At 36.3% G+C, this 20,779-nt stretch overlaps 1 protein-coding gene across 6 annotated transcripts in view; it reads right to left on the bottom strand.

The window, feature by feature from the left end:
- Positions 1–20,779, bottom strand: part of CCDC171 (coiled-coil domain containing 171) — a 306,243-nt gene that overhangs the window by 169,946 nt on the left and 115,518 nt on the right. For all 6 annotated transcript variants that reach the window (XM_032307226.1, XM_032307225.1, XM_032307227.1 and 3 more), the window contains 5 exons: positions 12,452–12,558; positions 10,634–10,723; positions 9,427–9,627; positions 6,244–6,411; positions 4,452–4,640 (listed from right to left, as the gene is read on the bottom strand). In XM_032307226.1, the coding sequence (XP_032163117.1) occupies positions 4,452–4,640; positions 6,244–6,411; positions 9,427–9,627; positions 10,634–10,723; positions 12,452–12,558 (755 nt within the window). The remainder of the gene's footprint in view (positions 1–4,451; positions 4,641–6,243; positions 6,412–9,426; positions 9,628–10,633; positions 10,724–12,451; positions 12,559–20,779) is intronic.

A 20,779-nucleotide genomic window follows, 5' to 3' on the forward strand; every position in this document is an offset into this window, starting at 1 on the left:
ACGTACACACAGCAATAAATTGGATCCCCTAATTCACACAACTCACAAAATTAACTCCAAATGGGTCAAAGATTTAAATATAACACCTGATACCAAAAAACTCCTGGAATATAGAAAAGAAGATCATTGATACTTAGCAATGTTCTTTTGGGTATGATGTCAAAAGTACAAACAACAAAAGCAAAAACCAATAAACAGGGCTACATCAAACTCAAAAGCTTCTGCACAGCAAAAGAAACTAACAAAATGAAAAAGCAGCCTACAAAATGGGAAAAAAAAATTTCAAATCTTTATCAGATAAGGGGTTAATACCCAAAATACATAAAAACTGACACAACTTCATAATGAAAAAAAGGCCCATTTTTTAAATGGTCAGGAGAACTAAATAAACATTCTTCCAAAGAAGACATCAAAATGGTCAACAAGCACATGAGAAGATGCTCAACATCACTCATTATCAGGGAAATGCAAATAAAAACTGCATTGAGATATCACCTCACACCTGCTGGAATGGCCAGCTTCTAAAAGACAAGAGACAACAGGTACTGGTGAGAATATGGGAATGTAAATTAGTTCAATCACTATGGAAAACAATATAGAGGTCACTCAAAAACTTGAAAATACACCTGCCATACATTCCATCAACTCCACTTATGGGAATATACTCAAAGGAAGTGAAAACAGGAACTTGATGAGACATATGCATCCCCATGCATAGTACTGCAGCACCATACACAGTAGTCACAATATGAAAACAACCAAATGCCCATCACCAGATGAATGGATAAAAGAGATGTGGTGTATATACACAACAAAATATTATTCAGCCATGAGGAAGGAGGATATCCTATCATTTGCAAAAACATAAATGGGCCTTGAGTACATTATGCTAAAGGGGGTAAGCCAGACAAAGAGGTGTATTAAATGTATCAATTATACATGGAATCTTAAAAGATCAACCATGCTAAAAAAAAAAGAAAGAAAGAAAGAAAGAAAGCAAAATGGTTGTTACCAGGGGATAGGGGATGGAGGATTGGAAAGGGGGGTTAAACTGATGTTGCTTAAGGGTACAAACTTTTATAAGTACTAAAATAGCCATGGAGATTAAATGCACAGTTTATTGAATATAGACAATAATAAAAATGTTGTACTATAAGTATGCAATGTGATAAATATCATTACAATGGCAATCATATTACAATATATAAATGTATCAAATTAACACAATGTACATCTTAAATTTACATAATGTTACATGTTAAATTTATTCAATAAAAAAAACTGATAGGAAATAAAGGAAGTTGGAAGAGTCACACTCCCTGAATTCAAGACTTTCTAAAAACCTACAAAAATCAAATCAGTATAGTTTAATGTACAGACATACAAATAAATGGAATATTATTGAGAAGTCAGAAACAGACATGTAACAAATATAGCAAATTGATTTTGACAAAGTTCAAAGGCAATTCAATTGAGAAAGGGTAATCTTCTAATAAACAGTGCTGGATTGACTGGATATCCATATGAAAAGCAAATGGACATCAACCCATACTTCACATCTTTACAAAAATTTACTGAAAATGAATCATAGACCTATTTGCAAAACTTAAAACTACAAAACATATAGAAGAAAAAAATGGGAGGAAATCTTGGTGACCTTGCACTAAGCAAACACTTCTTAGATACAACACTAAAAGCATAAGTCATAAAAGAAAAAATTTGATAAGATGGACTTGATAAAAATGTAAAATACTGGCTCTGCCAAAGAACTTTTAAGTGAATGGGAGAAAATATTTGCAAATCACCTGACAAATGGCTTCTATTCAGAATATGTAAATGACTCTCAAAATTCAACTACAAGGAAACAAGCAATCCAATTAAAAAGTGGGCAAAAGATATGAACAAGTTATTTACCCAAAAATATGTACAGATGGCAAATAAGCATATGAAAAAACCATTCATCAGGGAAAATGGAAATTAAAACCACAACCACTCCTTGCCTACTAGACTATCTAAAAAGGAAAAAAAAATTATGAAACCACATGCTGGCACAGATGCAGACTAATTAGAACTCCCTTACATGTTAGTGGGAAGTCAAAATTGTACAGCCACTTGGGAAAACAGTGTCAGTTTTTACCATATAACCGTTTATATAACATATAAATATGTACTTACCATATAACCCAGAAATCACACTCCTCTAAGTATTTACCCAAGAGAAGTAAAAACTTATGATCACACAACAACCTATCCATGATAGGTTCTTTAGTCATAATTACTAGAAAATAAAAATAACCCAAAGGCTCATCAGCAAGCATAAACAGTGATACATCCATACAATGGAATATAACTCAGCAGTAAAAAGGAATGAACTACTGCTATATGCAAAAACATGAATAATTCCCAAACATGTTTTGCTAAGTGAAAAAAAAAGTCAGACCCAAAAGGTGACATATGACTCCACTTATATGACATCCTGGAAAAGGCAAAACTTTACAGATCCCCAACAAACCTGTGGTTCTTATATATGATCAGTTGTTTTTGTTTTGTTCTCACAAAGGGACCACGGCTATTCAATGAGGAAAATAAAGTCATGAATGACGGTATGGGAACAATAAATATGGGGGGAAATGAACCTCAGCTTCTACCTAAGATTAAATACAAAAATTAACTTGAGATGGATCATAGATCTCATCATGAAAGCTAAAATTTTCAAACTTCTAGAAGAAATAATAGGAGATTATCCATACAAATTTGGAGTACAGATACGTTGCTTACCACATAAAAATAAATACCCAAAAAGATTTATAGGTTGGGCTTGATTAAAATATTAAAATTTGTGATCAGCAAAAGAAATACTAAAACATGAAAAGACAAGTGAGTATTGGAACTTGTGATGCACATGTATAAGAAAGGATTTATATCCAGAATATCTAAAGAACTCTTACAAATCACTAATAAAACACAAGCAATCCCAATTTTTTAATGGGCAAACATTTGAAGAGACATTTCACAAAAGAAGATATATGAATGACCAATAAGAACATGAAAAGTCCTGAACATCATTAATCACTAGGAAAATACGAATTAAAACCACAATGAGATACCTTTTTAAAACAACTAGCATGGCTAAAATTTTAAAGACTGACAATACCAAATGTTGCAGAGGATGAAGAATAATAGAAACTTTCATATATTGGTGGTAGAAATATAAAATAATACAACCATTTTGAAAAAAAAATTGAGACTTAAAAAAAAAATACAGCTATCCTGTGACCTAGCAATTGCACTCTTAACCAAGAAAAATGAAAACCATATGTCAACAAAATACTTCTATAATATCTGTTGCAATTTCATTTACAATAGCCAAAAACTGGAAACAACTGAAATATCCATCAACTCACAATCTATCAAATTGTGGTTTAATTATAAAATAGAATGCTACTTGACCATAAAAACAGAATGCATTACTGACACTCACAACAACATGGATGAGTTTCAGAAAATATTTGGGGTGAAATAAACCAACCACCAAACAATACATACTGAATGATTCCATTGAGAGGAAACTCAAAAGCAAGTGAAAGTAATCTATAATGACAGGATCGGAACGCTGGCTGCCTATGTGGTGGGAACCAGAAGAAGGCACAGAAGAACTTTCTGGGTAATGAAATAATTTAAGTTTTAAGTGGAATATGGTTCCATAGGTCTTTGCATCAATCCAAACATCAAACTATACACTTAAGATCTGTTCACGTCACTGAATGCCAATGGTACCTCTAAGGAAAATATAATAAATTGTTTAGGTCTTTTATTTCAGTAGTAGAAAATGCAGACCATATCACACAGCACCCTGCAACACCAAACACATGGCTACTTTTAGTGAATGTATTAACTCTTCAAATTCACAGAGAACGGTATAAGTTCACATACGGAAAGCGGAATCGTGTTCTTTTAAGCAATCTGAAACTATTTTTTGACAAATAAAAATAATACGGTTTCTTTCCTTTAATTAAACTTGCCAATACAAGTATGACCCAGTATAATAATGGTCCAAATAAAGAGGTTAAATACTGAGTCAGGTTCTAAGTATCTGATCTTGGGAACACATGAACTATTATTAAAGTCAGTAACAACAACAACAACAAAAAGTAGACACTATCAGTATGTTATTCTTGACGGGGAAGGGATCACAGTTAACAATATAAACTATGATGACAATAATTTGTATAGGAAAAAATTCGGTCATGTTAACTACCCATAACTTCCGTTCTCAATCAAATCCAATATATATGTGTGTGTTTGCACAATCATATGCATGTATGCCTGACAAGTTCTATGTGGTTCTCAAAAAGTTCTAAACTGATTTCGCTTTGGTACTCAAAGAAAACACTGGCAATAACAAAAGACCGAGCACCGTACTGGTAAAGCTCTTGGCAGAAGCAGCGCACCTGTGCCCTCCTCTGCACCTCCAGGAGGAGCTCCGAGTACTGCAGCTCCAGTTCCTTCTTTTGTTTGTGCCAGCAGCTCTCCTGGGCTTTGATCTGCTCAGCCACTTTGTTAAAGGTGTCTTCCTGGGTCTGCTGAAGTTCTCTCATCGTATCAGACTTGTTTTTACAGATATACTCCAGGTGACTTATCTAAATAGGGTTGCGCAACAGAGAATGAGATATGTTCACAAAACATGTCTTTGTAGCAACCCCCCAAACACCATCCAGAATCTTCTACTATGTTTCGTTCCTTAAGTTCACTTAAAAATTTTAAGTTAAAATGGAAAAGAAAAAAAAAGAAACAGAAATTGGTAGGACAAATTATCATATCGTAGGAGAAAATGGGGTCATTTGTATGTATCTGTGCTTAGATAATAAGTCTTTCTTCTCTTTCTAATAAAGTTACTCATTCTATAATCAACTTTACTGAGAAAATTAAAAATATTTTTACTTCTAGAACCAAAGCTCAAGCTATTCACATATCTCAATGGGAAATGAAGTATTTCAATGAGATTTACAAATCTACTAACATTTTACATATAATAAAACAGAATGTTACAACCATTTTTTACTTCACGTTCAAAACACCAGAAAGAAAATCATCATCTAACATGTACGACAATGTTTTGAAACTATGAAAAACTATTAAAACATAATACCATCTCAGAGGGTTCAAACATATACTCATTTTAATTATCAGTAATTTTCAAACCCATTACACACACATTCTCGATCATGAACAGCATCTGTGCTTCTCACAATGTGTTCCCTCATTTCCTTAATCCTACTTCTCAGTGCCTAAGGTTGTGTTTGCCAATCAAACCAAGGAAAAATGTTCTTACTGTAAAATTGTATTTTATACAATTTTATGAAACAGCCAAGATGCTGTTTCATTAGTTCAACAGATTGGAGGAGGGGGGAAAAAAAACAACTCTGGTAACAGGTTGTTTTTTTTTTTCACATCTCTTAAGAGCAAATGCCATGGCAACTAAGATCTGGAAACTAGACCACATAATACAGTCCTGACCAGGTCAGTAGAGCCGGGATGAGAATCAGTATCTTTATCAGCAGAATACATTGGTCTGCTAAGCCATTTTAATTCTCCATAACCAAAAGAGGGCTTGTTGGGGTTTTGGGGGGGAGGGTTGTTTTGGGGGTTTTTTTTGAAAGACTGAATTCCTGGGCTGGTGAAGTCCCCTGTTTTCTGCTACCATCTACACTTTGAACACACTATAGCACTGAATGGGGCCTGTTAATACACAGTTTGTTATGATTCAAGAAATACCATAAACATGATTTTAAATTTTTAAGTGCTTTTAAAGTAACACCTCGTTATTTCCTGGGCAAAAATGTTAAGATCATGTTTTTGAATAACTGTATCTTGTTTCTATTTTATGCTAACATAAAGAGTTGGTTTATTAATGTAAATGACTAAGTTCTTTGAATTGCTTCATCAGTAAGATTAATTTATTTTCTTTTAATTAGGTCCCTGTGGCTAATACTGGCTAGTAGTATTAGCATGTCCTGCACAGAGTATGGAGCTTAGAGACTTCATACAGACTTCAGTCACATTTACATGCCCACAGCAATGGCATCAAACTGAGTTGTAGACAAGCCATAATTAATGGTATTGAATTATTAACATCCAAATTCTTTTTGAAATAAGATGAATGTCAGCCCCTCTTAATGATACTGTGATGTGGACAAATGTCACTGAATTTAATAGAGGTATCTGGTGCCTGAGGACAGTTACCTTCTCATTAGCCCTGGTGAGGTCTGCGATCAGGGCATCAACATTCTCCTGCAAGACTGCACAAAGCTCAGTCCAAGAGAATTTATCCAGCATGCCTTCCGGTTGTTTCATGAGCACGCAGCCTGCTATCAAGTGCTGATATAAGGTATGAAGAAAGGTTAGCTTCTCCTGTGAGAAAAAAAAGAAAAATTAATTCCAGTATATCAACACTGTAAGAAGTAAAATACATATTACATGTGGGGAAGAATTTGTTTCAAAAACTTGGAAAGGAATTAAAATACCCAAGTCTTGAAATACACTGTCATTTTGAGTGACTTTTTTGACATTTAAAAGCATCAGATAAGAACTTGGAATTGCTGGGGCACCTGGGTGGCTCAGTCATTAAGTGTCTGCCTTCAGCTCAGGTGTCGTGATCCCGGGGTCCTGGGATCAAGCCCCACATCGGGCTCCCTGCTCTGCGGGGAACCTGCTTCTCCCTCTCCCACTCCCCCTGCTTGTGTTCCCTCTCTCTCTGTCTCTGTCAAATAAATAAACGAAATCTTAAAAAAAACAAAACAAAAAAAACCCAACTTGGAATTGCTTAAACTTGGCATTCAAAAACAAAATCTGTAGTCTAGAAGCCAGAAGACCAGGGTTCTGACCCCAGCTCTGCTCCTCCTGTGGATGTGACCTAAGTAACTGGGCATCAGCTTTCTCAGCACTGACAGGACATATCTGTACTAATTGTTTCTAAGCCCTTTTGACTAGCTATCAGGACAGTAATCCTATAATTTCATATTTACATTTGCCAAAACAGATGTTATTTAAGTCAGAAAACCATTATAGAGAGAAGAGTGCTACTCAGCTCTGTTAAAGACTAAGTTATACCACTTATAGAAAGTGCTTACCACTTATAGGAAATCTATCCTCAGCCCCTTAGGCAAAGCAGACAGTGATATGAGAGATAGGAAGAGGGGCTCATTTGTTTTCCTGGTAAGTTCATATAGTATTTTGCACATTGGGCATTTCAAGGTGTTTAAATACTACGAAGTAACAGGCAAAAAGAAATGGACACAGCTGCCGACAACATATTTTCCAAACTGTCCAATTAGAAATACATAACAGGAGCACCTGAGTGGCTCAGTGGGTTAGGCCTCTGCCTTTGGCTCAGGTCATGATCCCAGAGTCCTGGGATCAAGCCCCACATCGGGCTCTCTGCTCAGCGGGGAGCCTGCTTCCCCCCTCTCTCTGCCTGCTTCTCTGTCTACTTGTGATCTCTCTCTCTGTCAAATAATGAATAAAATCTTTAAAAAAAAAAAAAAGAAAAGAAAAATACATAACAAAAAGTTCTCAAAATGATGTTGCCATTGTAGTAACTAAACCATCCACTGTTTAACAACCCAGAAACACTATGTCATAGAATTCACTAAAAAGCTGAACCCATCTTGAACACACAGAAAGAGTTTATTTATGAAAATGCCAAACGGTTCTCTTTATAAGGTGCTTCATCTATAAAGTGCCCAAGAGTGGAACTCAAGACAAGGTCAGTGTAAAGCTGTAAAAGAATATTTTATGTAGACAAAATAAGTTCCTTTATTTTTTTTTTTAGTAGATCAGCAAGAAAAATGTTAAAAAGGAGAAAATTTGAGAGGGGAAAAATAGAAATACTAATCTTCTAGATAAGGAAACCTGTATATAAAGGTTGTGTAATTATAAATTGTGGAGAAATTTTTTATATATATGAATATATGTATATATTATGTATGTATATATGTATCATATGTGTGTATATATAATACATATATAATATAAAAATGTGTATCTCTAATTCTCTCTATATGCCACCATGCCTTTTTCCAAATATAGTAAGTTAAAACCAAAAAAATTTTGATATGTAGTTACAACCACAAACTTGAGTTAGGATATCAGAAGAATCCTCATAAATATGTTATGCCTTTTTCTTTTTAAGCAATTAAAGATGTCTTTTGCATTTTCAACGGGGTTGAGATGTTTAAAAATCTTATTAAATATAACTAACCAAATGTAACATTCAGGCACTAAAAGTCTTCACCCTCCACATTTTGCCAAGTGATCGAGTTCATCCTAAAGGATAATTCACTGTGTCGCCATTATGTCCTTTTTGCTTGGGCTGTGACAAACCATGCATGATAATCATCCATTTGGCGTGAAAAGAGAATCTCAAGATCCAAAATCAATTCACACATGTTGAACCCAACCACAACGCTGTAGACATGCTGACTTTACAATACAGGCAGGCTTCTAGTTTCCTTTCCTTTAATCATTATCTGATGCGTAGAACAATTCCAGCCCCTTCATGTGGACACAATTTAAATCCCAGACTGTAAGAAGAGTGGAAAGAATGTTTCCTTTTTACTCTCTTGGCATTCATGTTCATATTTGTTGGAGTAATGAACTCAATATGCAGGACAACTCAGATAAACCAGTTCCACACTAGCTAAACTAACTCTATATCCCATGGGTAAATGAATATATAAGATAACAATTCCATTCACACAGGCTCATACAAAATAGAAAAGTTTTGTCATAATATTTTAAGAACTCATTAATAAATAAAAATAGATAGGCAACTCTCAGGGCATCTAAATAAAGTTTCAATATTGTGGGACTTGTCTTTTCCAAAATGCTGGTTAATATCCTACAGTTATAAAGAATACGGAGACTGTTAAAGATGTTATTCCTGTTTTGCACATAAGGAAACTAAGATGTGGGGAGACTAAGGTGCGTGGCTTGTCCATATTCACAGTTTATAAATAGGAGTACCAGCAGCCAAGTCCGGTTCTTTCTGATTATAAAAAACATATTCTTTCCACCATGTTCAGCTACTAAACTACTGAAATAAGAAATAATTCTGTCACCGGCAAAGAGGCACATTTTGAAAAAAGTGTTGGGAGCCTCAGTGCTTAGGATATGATGTTCTAGAGAGATGAAGCCACACAAGTGACAGAGGGGTTAAACTCCATTACTTCTCTCCAAAATGGGATGACACTAGAGTAATGGAGTGACCGATTTCATGGCTGACATGAATATTTCAAAAGAGTCGGTTCAGAACAATTTTGTGAATTAGATTGAATCACAGTAAAAGCAGCCACTTGATGTATGTAAATTTAGAAAACTGAGATTAGTGAAGGCCTTTCCTGCCAGGCGTCCTGTGTCAGGTAATACCTCAGTATCCTTCTGGAAAGCCTGGGCAAGCTTCTGCAGTTCACTCTCCGACTGGGCTGCTCGAGCCTTTTCTTTCTCCCAACAGTGCAGCACATTTTGTAGTTCCACTTTCAAAGTGCTTATGAGAGCCTCTCTGTCTGCACATTTCGTGCGTAAGTGACTTAACTCTTTACTCACATCAGCCAGTTTATCCTGAAGGTCCTGTCCGAGATGCAAAATAGAGAGACTACATGAAGGCCGGCCAGTAAAGGGGCCGAGGTTGCAAAGACAAAATACATAATAATGAAGACCTCCCACACTTTCCCATAAAACAATCACAAACACAAGCATTTGGCTACAATGCTAAAGATTACAGTAATTTACTGAATCAATTTTCTATCGCTCAAAAGTTAGAAAAAACTATTAAGCTTTAACACTGAAACATCAAATGTTCCTAAGATGGCTAATTCCAGAAAGCTCTTTGAAAAGGAGTTTTCCTTTCAATTCATTATAAAAAAAAAAATAGCTTGGCAGCTCAAAAAACTTTCAAATGTTTTACATTTAATATAAGAACATTTACCTCCCAATGACATCCAAATACCAATAAAAATCTCAAGTGTGTGACATAAAATTCTGAGCTATTTCTTCTTAAACCTTATTAACAAATTCTACTGAAGTATGTCCACGACAAACTCAATATGAACCAACACAAAAAATTTCCAACTCTGAGACTTCCCTCAGTATAATTTTGCAAAGATGTAGTACAGAAACCCAGCGCAGAAAATAAAATAAGCTCTTGCCTTGGACCTTAGCCAGATGCAGTCTCAGCCCATTATTAGGCATGATGCTCTAAAAACAATTGCTCCACCCTAAAATGATGAAAACGGACTCCAAATACTGATGTGATTATGTAAAATATGTTGAATACGGATCTGGGGCTGGGCATTAAATCTTAAATCATTTTTTGAATCTATGGTATTATAATTATTAAATCTAGGAAATACATCTTTCCTTTAACCAAAATAATTTCCAACCAAGTTTTATTTTTTTTAGTGAAAAATACATTCTTGTTACTTTGATCAACAATAAAAAATCAAAATTGTATCCAAATGTACTTAATAAAAAATAGGGAGATACATTTTCAGATATCTCTACTTTAAAAGCATTCCCTAGGTAATCATAATTGTTTCTGAATACAAAAGGAAAAGGTTATTCTAAGTCATAATACCTTTATATTTTTAGTGTGAGACTCTATCTTCTGTTTGGTAGAATCAAGTTCACTCGATGCCTTTTCTTTAGCATCATTCATGCTGTTTAGCTGATGAAAGAAAATGTAAGTTACTTTTTTTTTATGTTTTCCAGGGTGAGTCATCCAAAAGCTAATCTTTAAATGTTGTTTTAGGCAATTACTTAAATGCCAATGTTCCAATAGCGATTAAGAATCTTGAAAAATTATTTCTTTTGGTTAACCCTGTCATTTCTGTCATGAGTTCACGTGGTGAAAAAGAAAAAGCATTCAAGCTTAAAATGTCAGTGATGTTCCTGTTTTTCCCTTGATGACTGGATAAAGGATTTCGTGCTTACTGTAAACAAATACAACTTTATTCTTAAACTCCTACCGGACCAAAATGCCAAAAGCAGTGGCATCTATACAGAGAGAAGAAAAGCACAGAGAGCGCGAAACTGCTGTTTCTATACATCATGGGGGTATTCAGGGGTCTCTCACTCCATATGACAACTTCAGGGTCGGTCACATGCAGTCCTACTGGGAAGGCTTGTGGCAGGTCATCAGTTGGTCCTGCTCCGCTTGTGATTTATTTTCTTTGACAGTTCATTCTTCTTTCTGTCAGACTGCTCTTTTTGCTTTCTTTGCAGCCACCCCCTTGGTCTCCCCACTGCTGTCTCTGGCACTGGTTCACAACAAAGCACATTACTAAGCCAAAGCCTGCTGAGTCGACTTTTCAACTGTGCTAAGGATCACGTGACATTCATCCTCCCAAATAACAATTCGCTGTGGGTAATATGTTCCTAGTTACCCTGCAGCGTCCAGACCTAGGCCTCAGAAGAGTTGCATAAACTACTAACAATACAGGTTGTCTTGTCTCACTAGGAAAGACTTAGCAGTGTTTGTTCTTTATAGAAATTTAATTATTTCCATGGTCACTTTCTTTTTGCCCTTTGAACAATTACAGAGGGTATTAAGAAGACCTCACTTTTCCTTCTTTGTTGACCATGGTAAACTATAGTAAAATGAACCTCCTCTGAAATGTGAAATAGAATGACTGCGTGGCCTTGTGTTATTTGAAAGAAACAAATACACAAAAAGATAGACAGTGAATTCCATGCTCTGTGGCTTGTCTTTGGTTTGAACAATCTGTTGGTTGTTTTGCTAACTAATTGTATTTCCTGTAATTATTTCATACTCTCTAGTTTGACAAGAGCCAACTAAACAAATTCTTCAATTTTTAAAGCACAAATTCATAAAACATTTTAATACCCAAGAAAATTACCAACCCGCACAATAAACAACACAAATGAGATGGAAAATAGAAGCACGAGCTTTTTAAATCAGCAAACCAAAAACTACCAGGCTACATCAGACAGACACTGGTTTTTCTCTCTTGTTTTGTTAAGACTTCCGTAATTTGTAGAAATCTTACCCTAAAATCTTGACAAAACTGGAATTTCCACTACCTAGTCCTAATTTCCTAAAACCATGTCAACATTCAAATTGAATACATATTACCTTAGATGACTTGTGTCATTTTTTATTAACTTCAAATAGATAAATTTTGAAGGCCAAGAAGTGACAGAGTCTTCGTAACTTTGAAAATAATGGTATGACTTTAGAGTTACAAAACCGTAAGTGAGACACGACTTTAGGCCACACTTAAAGAAAGAACAGCGACAGACAATTTATTATTTTTTGTATCGGGGAAGCTGTCAATTCAACATTCCCAATCTTTCTGACCTTTGTAACAAGCACGGAACCAGAGTGCTGCAGGCCGAAGGCGAGAAGTGTGGAGCCAAATAGTGCAAGTGTTACCTCATTAGACGCCTCCTCCAGCTTGTTCTGGTAATCTGTCAAGGTACGCCTCAAAGTCTCAAGGACAACAGAGAAACTGGGAGGTTTATCTTTGTCCTTGTGGATGCCTAGAGAAAAATGTAAGATGAAAATATATCCTAAAGTCACAAGGAGACAAAAGCTAAGTAAACAGTAACAGAGATATTACAATTAGATAGAGCTGAAAAGATGTTATGAAACACTGAGCAGAGTCTTCCTCTCCAAAGTATACTGCTGGATAGCCAAGTATTAATAGCCTTTCTAAACAAATGATCAAATTAAGTTCATAAGGTATCAAGTGCAAATTTACGACTACTTCCTACCTTACCGAGGCCCACACTGTAGTTAGTAGTGAGCTTCTTTTCCCTCTACCACCTAAATAACTGAAGTATTTGTACACACCTGTTATCCAACAATTAAATGAACAGCCCAAATACTAACCTTGTTTTGGGAAGTTACACACACTTACTTTGGTCCTTGTGTTTCTGATCAGTCAGGCCTATTTTGCTTAAATAATAATTTCTGAACCCAAGAGCACATAATTTTCTGTTATGCTTGGAAACACTCTTCAATCCTTAAAATTCTCAAGTTACAATTTGAAATAAATAACAAAAATGCTATTATCTACATAGGCCCACATCATGTTTGAATTAAAACCCTTAAAACTGATACTTATTATAAAAATATGAGTATTTCCATATTATGCCCTCAAACTATTTTAATTTAGTTGGGCCATAAGTTAGTTGAGCCAATCAAGGTCACATGGGCAACTGTAGTTCAAAAGATTAATCCAAAATCATCAAAAGTTTAGTTTTAAAAACCACTTTAAATTGATTGTTCACCGTACTTCTCTTTTACTGTTAAAAAACAAGTAGCAAATGTTGAAATATTCTATTAAAAATATTTCTCTTTTCCTATTACAATTTCTCCCCAGCATATTTTACAATCTATTGCAATAGACAAGAAACATATTTTTAACAAGGATGATTTCAAAAAGATGCATTCATAATATATGTTTTATTATTCATTGGCTCTTCCATTCAAATACTTTACTGAATTCCGACTACTTACTAATCCAAGGCATTAGGTAAATGGAGGTGAATAAGATTAGTGTAGTCTTTGTCCTCAGAGAATTTACAGTCTAAAAAGAAGAGGAAAGAGGGGCCCCTGGATGGCTCAATCAGTTGGAGGTCCCAACTCTTGATTGCAGCTCAAGTCATGATCTCTAGGGGGTGGGATGGAGCCTCAGCATGAAGTCTGCCCTCTCTCTCCCTCTACTCCTCTCCCTCCCCCCACTCCCACCCACCCAGCCTTGTTCCTGTTTTCACTCTATCTCTAAAGTAAATAAATAAAATCTTTTTAAAGAAAAAAAAAAAAGGAGGAAGAACAGTAAACAAATAATTACATGAGATCATTTATCCATTCCTCATGTATTCAACTGCTAGAACTTTTGGAGGATAGGACAGAAGGCAATAAAGGAAAGAAGAATGAAAGAAAGAAAGGAGGAAAGAAAGGAAGGAAGGAAGGGAGGGAAAATTTTGGTTAATGACAGACTATCCCAGATATTGGTGATATTTAGTGTTTTAATCATGGACAAAATGTTACTAATAAATTTATTACATTCATCCAGGTATGATTTAAACACTATCTTAAGTATGGGTTCACCTTAGATTTTCTTAAACAGAAGAATATTTAACCAAAAAAAGCAGAAGTAATATGGAAACAACACATATCCCAGCTAGGCAAAAAAAAAAAAAAAAAAAAGACCCTGCTCTGAACCATGATAATGGAGGAGACAGTACTCTTTATAATTACTATGAGTTAGAAAGACAACTCATTAAAAATTTTATTAAAGGTCTTACCAAATATATATTTTTTTAAATTGCTCTTGCACAAGATAAAAAAAAAATGTAATGTATAATTCTTTTCTTTGGTACTACACAAGTAGGCCATGAATAAATCATGCAAGGACACTCGGGAAATCTACTGGCTTTTACAATAAGGGAGAAAACTTCCTCTTAGAAATTCAGAAGAATAAAACCATTTTAATATGAGAGTTAAAGGGTAAGAGGACAAAATGCCCTGTCCTTACTGACCCACGCATATTCTTATACTCTACGTAAAATAAAGTCTCTTTGCTTGAAAATGCTTATATAATAAAGTCAGTTGAAATACAAAGTATGCATTACGTCTCACCCACATTCATTATAAAAAGAAATCGTTTCTTGTCCCTTAACATGGCAAAATGCTTATAAATAAGAAGAAAGGGTCACTAGGACTCAGGACATTACTGATAATTTGATTTAACCTAATAATATTCTAACCCTTGAGTATTATAAGAAACAATAACCTATTAATGATATCTTATCAAAGAAAGCTCTAAAATCCACAGATGAAGAGCCATAAAAATAATTTGAAAAGCGGTCGTAAATGGCTTTTCAAAGGTCGAAGTCCAAACGAAGCCAGAATATGTTAGAACACTTTATATTTCAAAATACCAACTCAAAACCTTCCAACCTTCTCTCCATACGTGTATGTCTCAGTACTTGGAGGCCAGCCTACACTTTACCATCACTGCCACCTGTTTCAGTCTCTCTTGTTCACCTTGATTATTAAGTATATTTCAACTCTAGGTATACCTTGGCAAATCTTTTTTTGTTTTTGTTTTTGTTTTTGAGAATTTTCATTTTATTTTGTATTTCTACTCCACATCATAACACTTACATTGAATATAAAAATATGTGTGTGTGTGTAACCACAGCATAACCAGTGAATGTTTTAATACTTATAGTGATATTCTTCTTTTCCGGTATGTATCATATGATTTTATTTTTAAGCATTATTATCCTTTGTGATTTGAAGCAAACCATCTGAATCTGATTCTGATTAACAATTCCACTCGGGTTGTGGTATAATTATTTGGCTAAAAAGGCCAACCTTAACTGGCACTGCTTCTGACCGGAGAAGACTTTGGGGAAGAATGAATTTTCCATCCTGTGTGGGACTAATCAATCTCCTGTCAAGGGCATACCTTTCATGATCTCATGGTGGATTAGAAACTGCTATCTTAATATAGAGCACCCAATTTCTATGTTTCTTAGGTATACGCTTACCTAGAATGATTACATAAAGGCAAATCTTTTTTGAATAAGTAGTCCACTGCAGAAAGGGAGGTAGGAGAAATGGTTCCAAGCCTTCAATTTAAATGTTTTCTTTTAAAGAAGCTCAAAAACTTAGTATTTTTACCTGGCCCAAATAAACCACGGTTTCTCAAGCCGATGTTATTACCTCAGTAACCTATAGTTAGTTCCACAGTAAGTTGTCATGAATAAGGTAACTCTATCTCTTCAACCATCTCAAACATTCTCTTATCTATTTCAGTTTCCTTCAAGACCCCAAAAGGGAAGAATTATTAAGAAATAATGGAGAGGGTGCCTGGGTGGCTCAGTTATTTAAGCATCTGCCTTCAGTTCAGGTCAGCATCCCAGGGTCCTGGGATCGAGTCCCACATGGGGCTCCAGCTCACCAGGGAGTCTGCTTCTCCCTCTACCTTTCCCTTTTACTAGTGGTCTCTCTCACTCTCTCTCTCTAAAATAAATGAAATTTTTTAAAAAAAAGGAAAGAAAGAAAAAGAATAGATAGACAACAGAAAGCAAAAGACTGAGTTTTTTTAAGAATACATATGTGTATGTATGTGTGTATAAATGTATGTATACATACATATAGAACATGAGTAGTCCTGTTCAACCTCAGAATAGGAAAAAAAACTGTTGTTTAATGTGGATTTTTAATCACATAGTAAGACACAGAAAATAACATTCAAATGGGTTATATCTTCACCTAAGAAAACCGAAATACATTGATGACCAAGAAAATTCCCTTTTCACTCCAAAAGCATTAAATATAAACATTTTGTTGGCAGTTATGCTTGTCAAACTGAGACTACATTCTGCATATTAATTTGTTTTACTCACTGAGAACATAAGCATCTTCCTTATCTTATAAACACGGGTACCCATTCTGGAGTTTCTAAGGAAAATGGCTTCTAACTTCCCTAACATATGGAGAGTACTTATCATGTAAGTCCTGCTCACTCACCTCCTAACTATGTCTCCAGGGTAAGTTAAAAACAAAAAACAAAAACACTTTCTTTACCAATGTTTGAGAAATGTATTGTTGAGGGTAGCCCCAGCATCCGTGATGACCTAGCTCTGTGGGGCTCGATAAGTTCTGCGTAACAGGGATAACAGCAATCAAGCTAGGTTCCCTGAATTCAGTGAAGATGATGGGATCTGGATCTGGGTGACAAAGGCCAAGTAGTGCACTTAAATTCCAGAAACAAACTGGACATGGTTGAAATCAAAGCAGTAAACAAAATGGTTTTACCCACAGAGATCTCTGGTGTTGGCTAACTGATCATAGTGCTCATAGGACTAAAATAGGTTGACACTCTACTTAAATGTTATCTGATTCGTGTAAGTAGAAAAGCTCTAGGTCTAATTACCAGAGGTCTAAATGCAATCAACATAGAAAAGAGTCTTGACTCTCAACCAATGATCAGACCTGAGCTGGTTCACAGACCTGGGCACTGGATCTGAGCTGACACTGACACTTAGAGAACTAACACGCCATTGTGGTTCACTAGTTAGGGTAGGAGCTGATAAAGGTCAGGAGATAGACTGAGTTTTGGCTAAATTTCTATTACCAGTGGCTCTAGCAGGTACCTGAACTCACCTTATTTCCCTGGTTTGGAATACAGAGCTAAGAAAAGACAAATGCAGAACTTGGCACCATATCCATTACTAGTTCCCTGACGCATGGAGTGGAGGATTTACAGAGGAAAACTGAATAGAAAAAGAGCACATGGAAGTCACTAGAACTTTTACCTACCAAAATAGTAAGTCAAAAGTAATGTCACCTTTCTGGAGAGATTGCAGAGATCAGTGCCACTGGGAAGGACTTAAAAGATACATGGGTGGTGATTCCAACCACATCAGCCTTCAACTCATCTATCTGGCTTGTGCAGGATACAGATGAATCTTAGGGAATGACAGTGAATTACCGAAAGCATAATTACACGTGATTGCAATTGCAGCTGCAGTTGAAGATGTAGTTTCATTGTTGCAGTCAATACATTTCCTGGCAATTGGAATGAAGCTATTTCTTCCATCGTTCTAGTAAAAACTACCAAGACAGTTTCCTTCAGCTGTCAGGGCCAGCAATACACATTCACAGCTTTCCTCAGAGCTGTATCAACTCCGGCAGAATCTATAGAATCTTATAACTCTGGCAGAATCTATAGTAATCTTAATCAACTTTCCATTCCAAAAACATCACATGTCCTACTTAGCTCTCTACCAAGTTGATGACAGCATTCTGATGGCTCAAGCTCCTGCAGGTCAAGTTTGGCAGGTCCTTCTAGAAATACATGTAAACTTTTAGGGTGTTGGAACAAAGCAAGTAAGTCATCCTCTGGAGATAACTCTTCTCCTCTTGAGAATCAAGCTTTACACTTACTACTGGCCCTCAGCAGATAATACATTCATGGCCACCAATTTACCATGAGACAAGAACTGCCCATCACAAAATCACTATTGTCTGATCTGGCAATCCATAAATTTGGGCATGCACAACAGCACTCCATCGTCAAGTGAAAGTGGTCTACACAAAACTGGATTCAAGTAAATCCTGAAGGTTCAATAAAGTTTTATAAGCAAATAGTCCAGATTTGAATGGGCCCTATGACTGTTATATTGCCTCTCCTCTTAATCCACAACCTGAATCCATGGAAGGTTTCCAATGACCTGTTGACTCATGGGAGAAAAAAAATGGGTTCAGTATATACACGGTTCTGTATATGCTGACACTAATTAAAAGTAGACAGTTGCAGCTCTACGACCCCCCTCAAGGGTGGCCCTGAAGGATGGGGATGAAGTGAAATTCTGCCAGTAGTCAGAACAAGTAATGGGCCTGATTGCCATTTCACCTGGAATGAGAAATTACCAAAAGTACAAATGTACACCAATGTGTGGACAGTAGCTAAGAATTTAACAAAAATGGTCAGGGACTCGAAAAGAACACAACTGGAAAATCAGTAACAAGATGATATGGGAAAGAGTACATGGAAAGATGTATCCAAATGGGCACTGTGCTCAGACCAATCGGTAGAAGAGGATCTTAATAATCAGGAGGACAAGATGAGGCATTCTGTGGCTACTACCTAGCATCTCTTCTCAGCCACCTTCGTCCTTATCACCTTTGTTTTCTTTACAACAAAAAGGTCATGGCAGCAAGGATGCAGGGAATATATGGGCTCAGCAACACAGACTTCCATTCACCACAACTGATAGGACTACAACCCCTGTTATATGCAAAATCTATCAATAGCAGAGAAAGTGAACCCATGCTACGACATCATCTCTAGGCCCTGGTGGCAAGCGGATTATCTTAAGTCACTTCCATCAGGGAAGGAGCAATGCTTCATTCTTACTAAGGCAGACCCTAACTCTGGGTATAGATTTTCCTTCCCTGACCACAGTATTTCTGCTGAAATCACCATCTGTGAATTTGTAAGAGATCTTAGTCACAATTACATGTTCCACATAGCATTGCTTCTAACCAGGAAACTCAATCTATAGCAGATAAAATATGGAAATGGGCTCATTTCACTAATTTTCTGTGATTAAAGTTAATAGATCAGGGGCACCTCAATCATAGAGCACACGACTCTTTATCTTGGGATTCCGAATTCATGCCCCATGTTGGGTATAGAGATTACTTAAAAATAAAATTTTTAAAAAAGCTAATAGACCAGTAATTTCACTTCTGGGTGAATATCTAAGAGAACTGAAACAAGGTCTTGAGGAGATATTTCCATGTTTATAGGAGGACTAGTCACAAAGCCGAAAGGTAGAAGTGGTCCAAGGTGCATCAACAGATAAACAAAATGTAAATATTATTCAGCCTCAGAAAGGAAGGATTCCTGTCCCCTGCTATAACATGGATGAAACCTGAGGTCCTTGTGCTAGGTGAAATAAGCCAATCACAAAAAGACTGATGCTATAAGATTCCACTCTATGAGATATCTAAAGTAGTCAAATACATACAAACAGAAAGTAGAATGGTGGTTACCATTCTAGAGTAAGGCAGAGAGGGGATATTAGTAATGTAGTAATTAGTAATTAGTTTTATGCATAAATTTGACTGGGACACAGATACTCAGTTAAACATTATTTCTGGATGTGTCTATGAGGATGTTTCTGGATGAGACTGACATTTGGATCAGTAGACTGAGAAAGCAGATCACCCTCCCCAGAGTAGATGGGCCTCATCCAATCCACTGAAGGTCTGAATAGAACAGAAGGCCAAATCAGAAGGAATTCTTTCTCTCCGCCTGATTGTCTTCAAGTAGGGTCATTAGTCTTCTCCTGCCTTTTGACTCAGACTTCGACTGCAACTTACACCAGCAGCTCTCCTGGTTCTCAGCACTTCAGAATCAAACTGGAACTACACCATCAGTCCTCCCGCGTCTCCAGCTTGCCAACTGCAGGTGCTGGGTTTCTTAGTCTTCATAATTGTGTGATTAATTAATGATCCCATTGGAGGATGTTGAGCAATCTTACCGAAGTCACTCCCTTGGACTTTACAAACTGAAACAAGAGCATGAGGAAGTAGGCCAGTCATGGTTTGTAAACCTCAGTGGACAGGGAGGTGAGAGAAGTAAGTGGGAAGAATTTGCCAAATGACACCAAAGGAGACCCATGTGCCTCTCTTATAAGCATCCTCAGCTTCTCGGTGATGCATGAATCTCTAGTTAAAAGGTACTGGCCATGAGGTTCACAAGAACAATTAGAATTCTCAAGAAGATACCAGATCTAGACCACAGCCTTTTATGAAAGAAGTAAAGGAGGAGAGAAAAAGTCTAATTTGTTGTCCTGATTATCCTAAGAGCCATCCCTAGGACTGCCCAATTCCTGGGAGATACATACATAAATATGCCTAAAGGCATCAAATGCTATTGCTATAACTTCCCAGGGTCCTCTCCAGTAGAAAGAAAAAGAATACCTCGGGAGTATTACAAATGATTTCCTCAAGGAAGGAAAGGTTGAAGAAGGTCAGAGGGCTCTCAGTCAACACGAAAGTCAACCACCCTGAGGAGGCTCCAAGACAGAGCCACAAGAAAAACTTTCTTTTGTGAACCTAAGGAAGGAAAAGTTACATTCTGTATGTTTGCTAACATCCTCAGGCAGAGGTGAAACTGTTTTAGAAGAAACACTTGAGGCAGAAAGACTACACCGGTTCAAAGTGAGA

This window comes from Mustela erminea, chromosome 12 (genome assembly GCF_009829155.1).
Source record: "Mustela erminea isolate mMusErm1 chromosome 12, mMusErm1.Pri, whole genome shotgun sequence".
Taxonomy (NCBI): domain Eukaryota; kingdom Metazoa; phylum Chordata; class Mammalia; order Carnivora; family Mustelidae; genus Mustela; species Mustela erminea.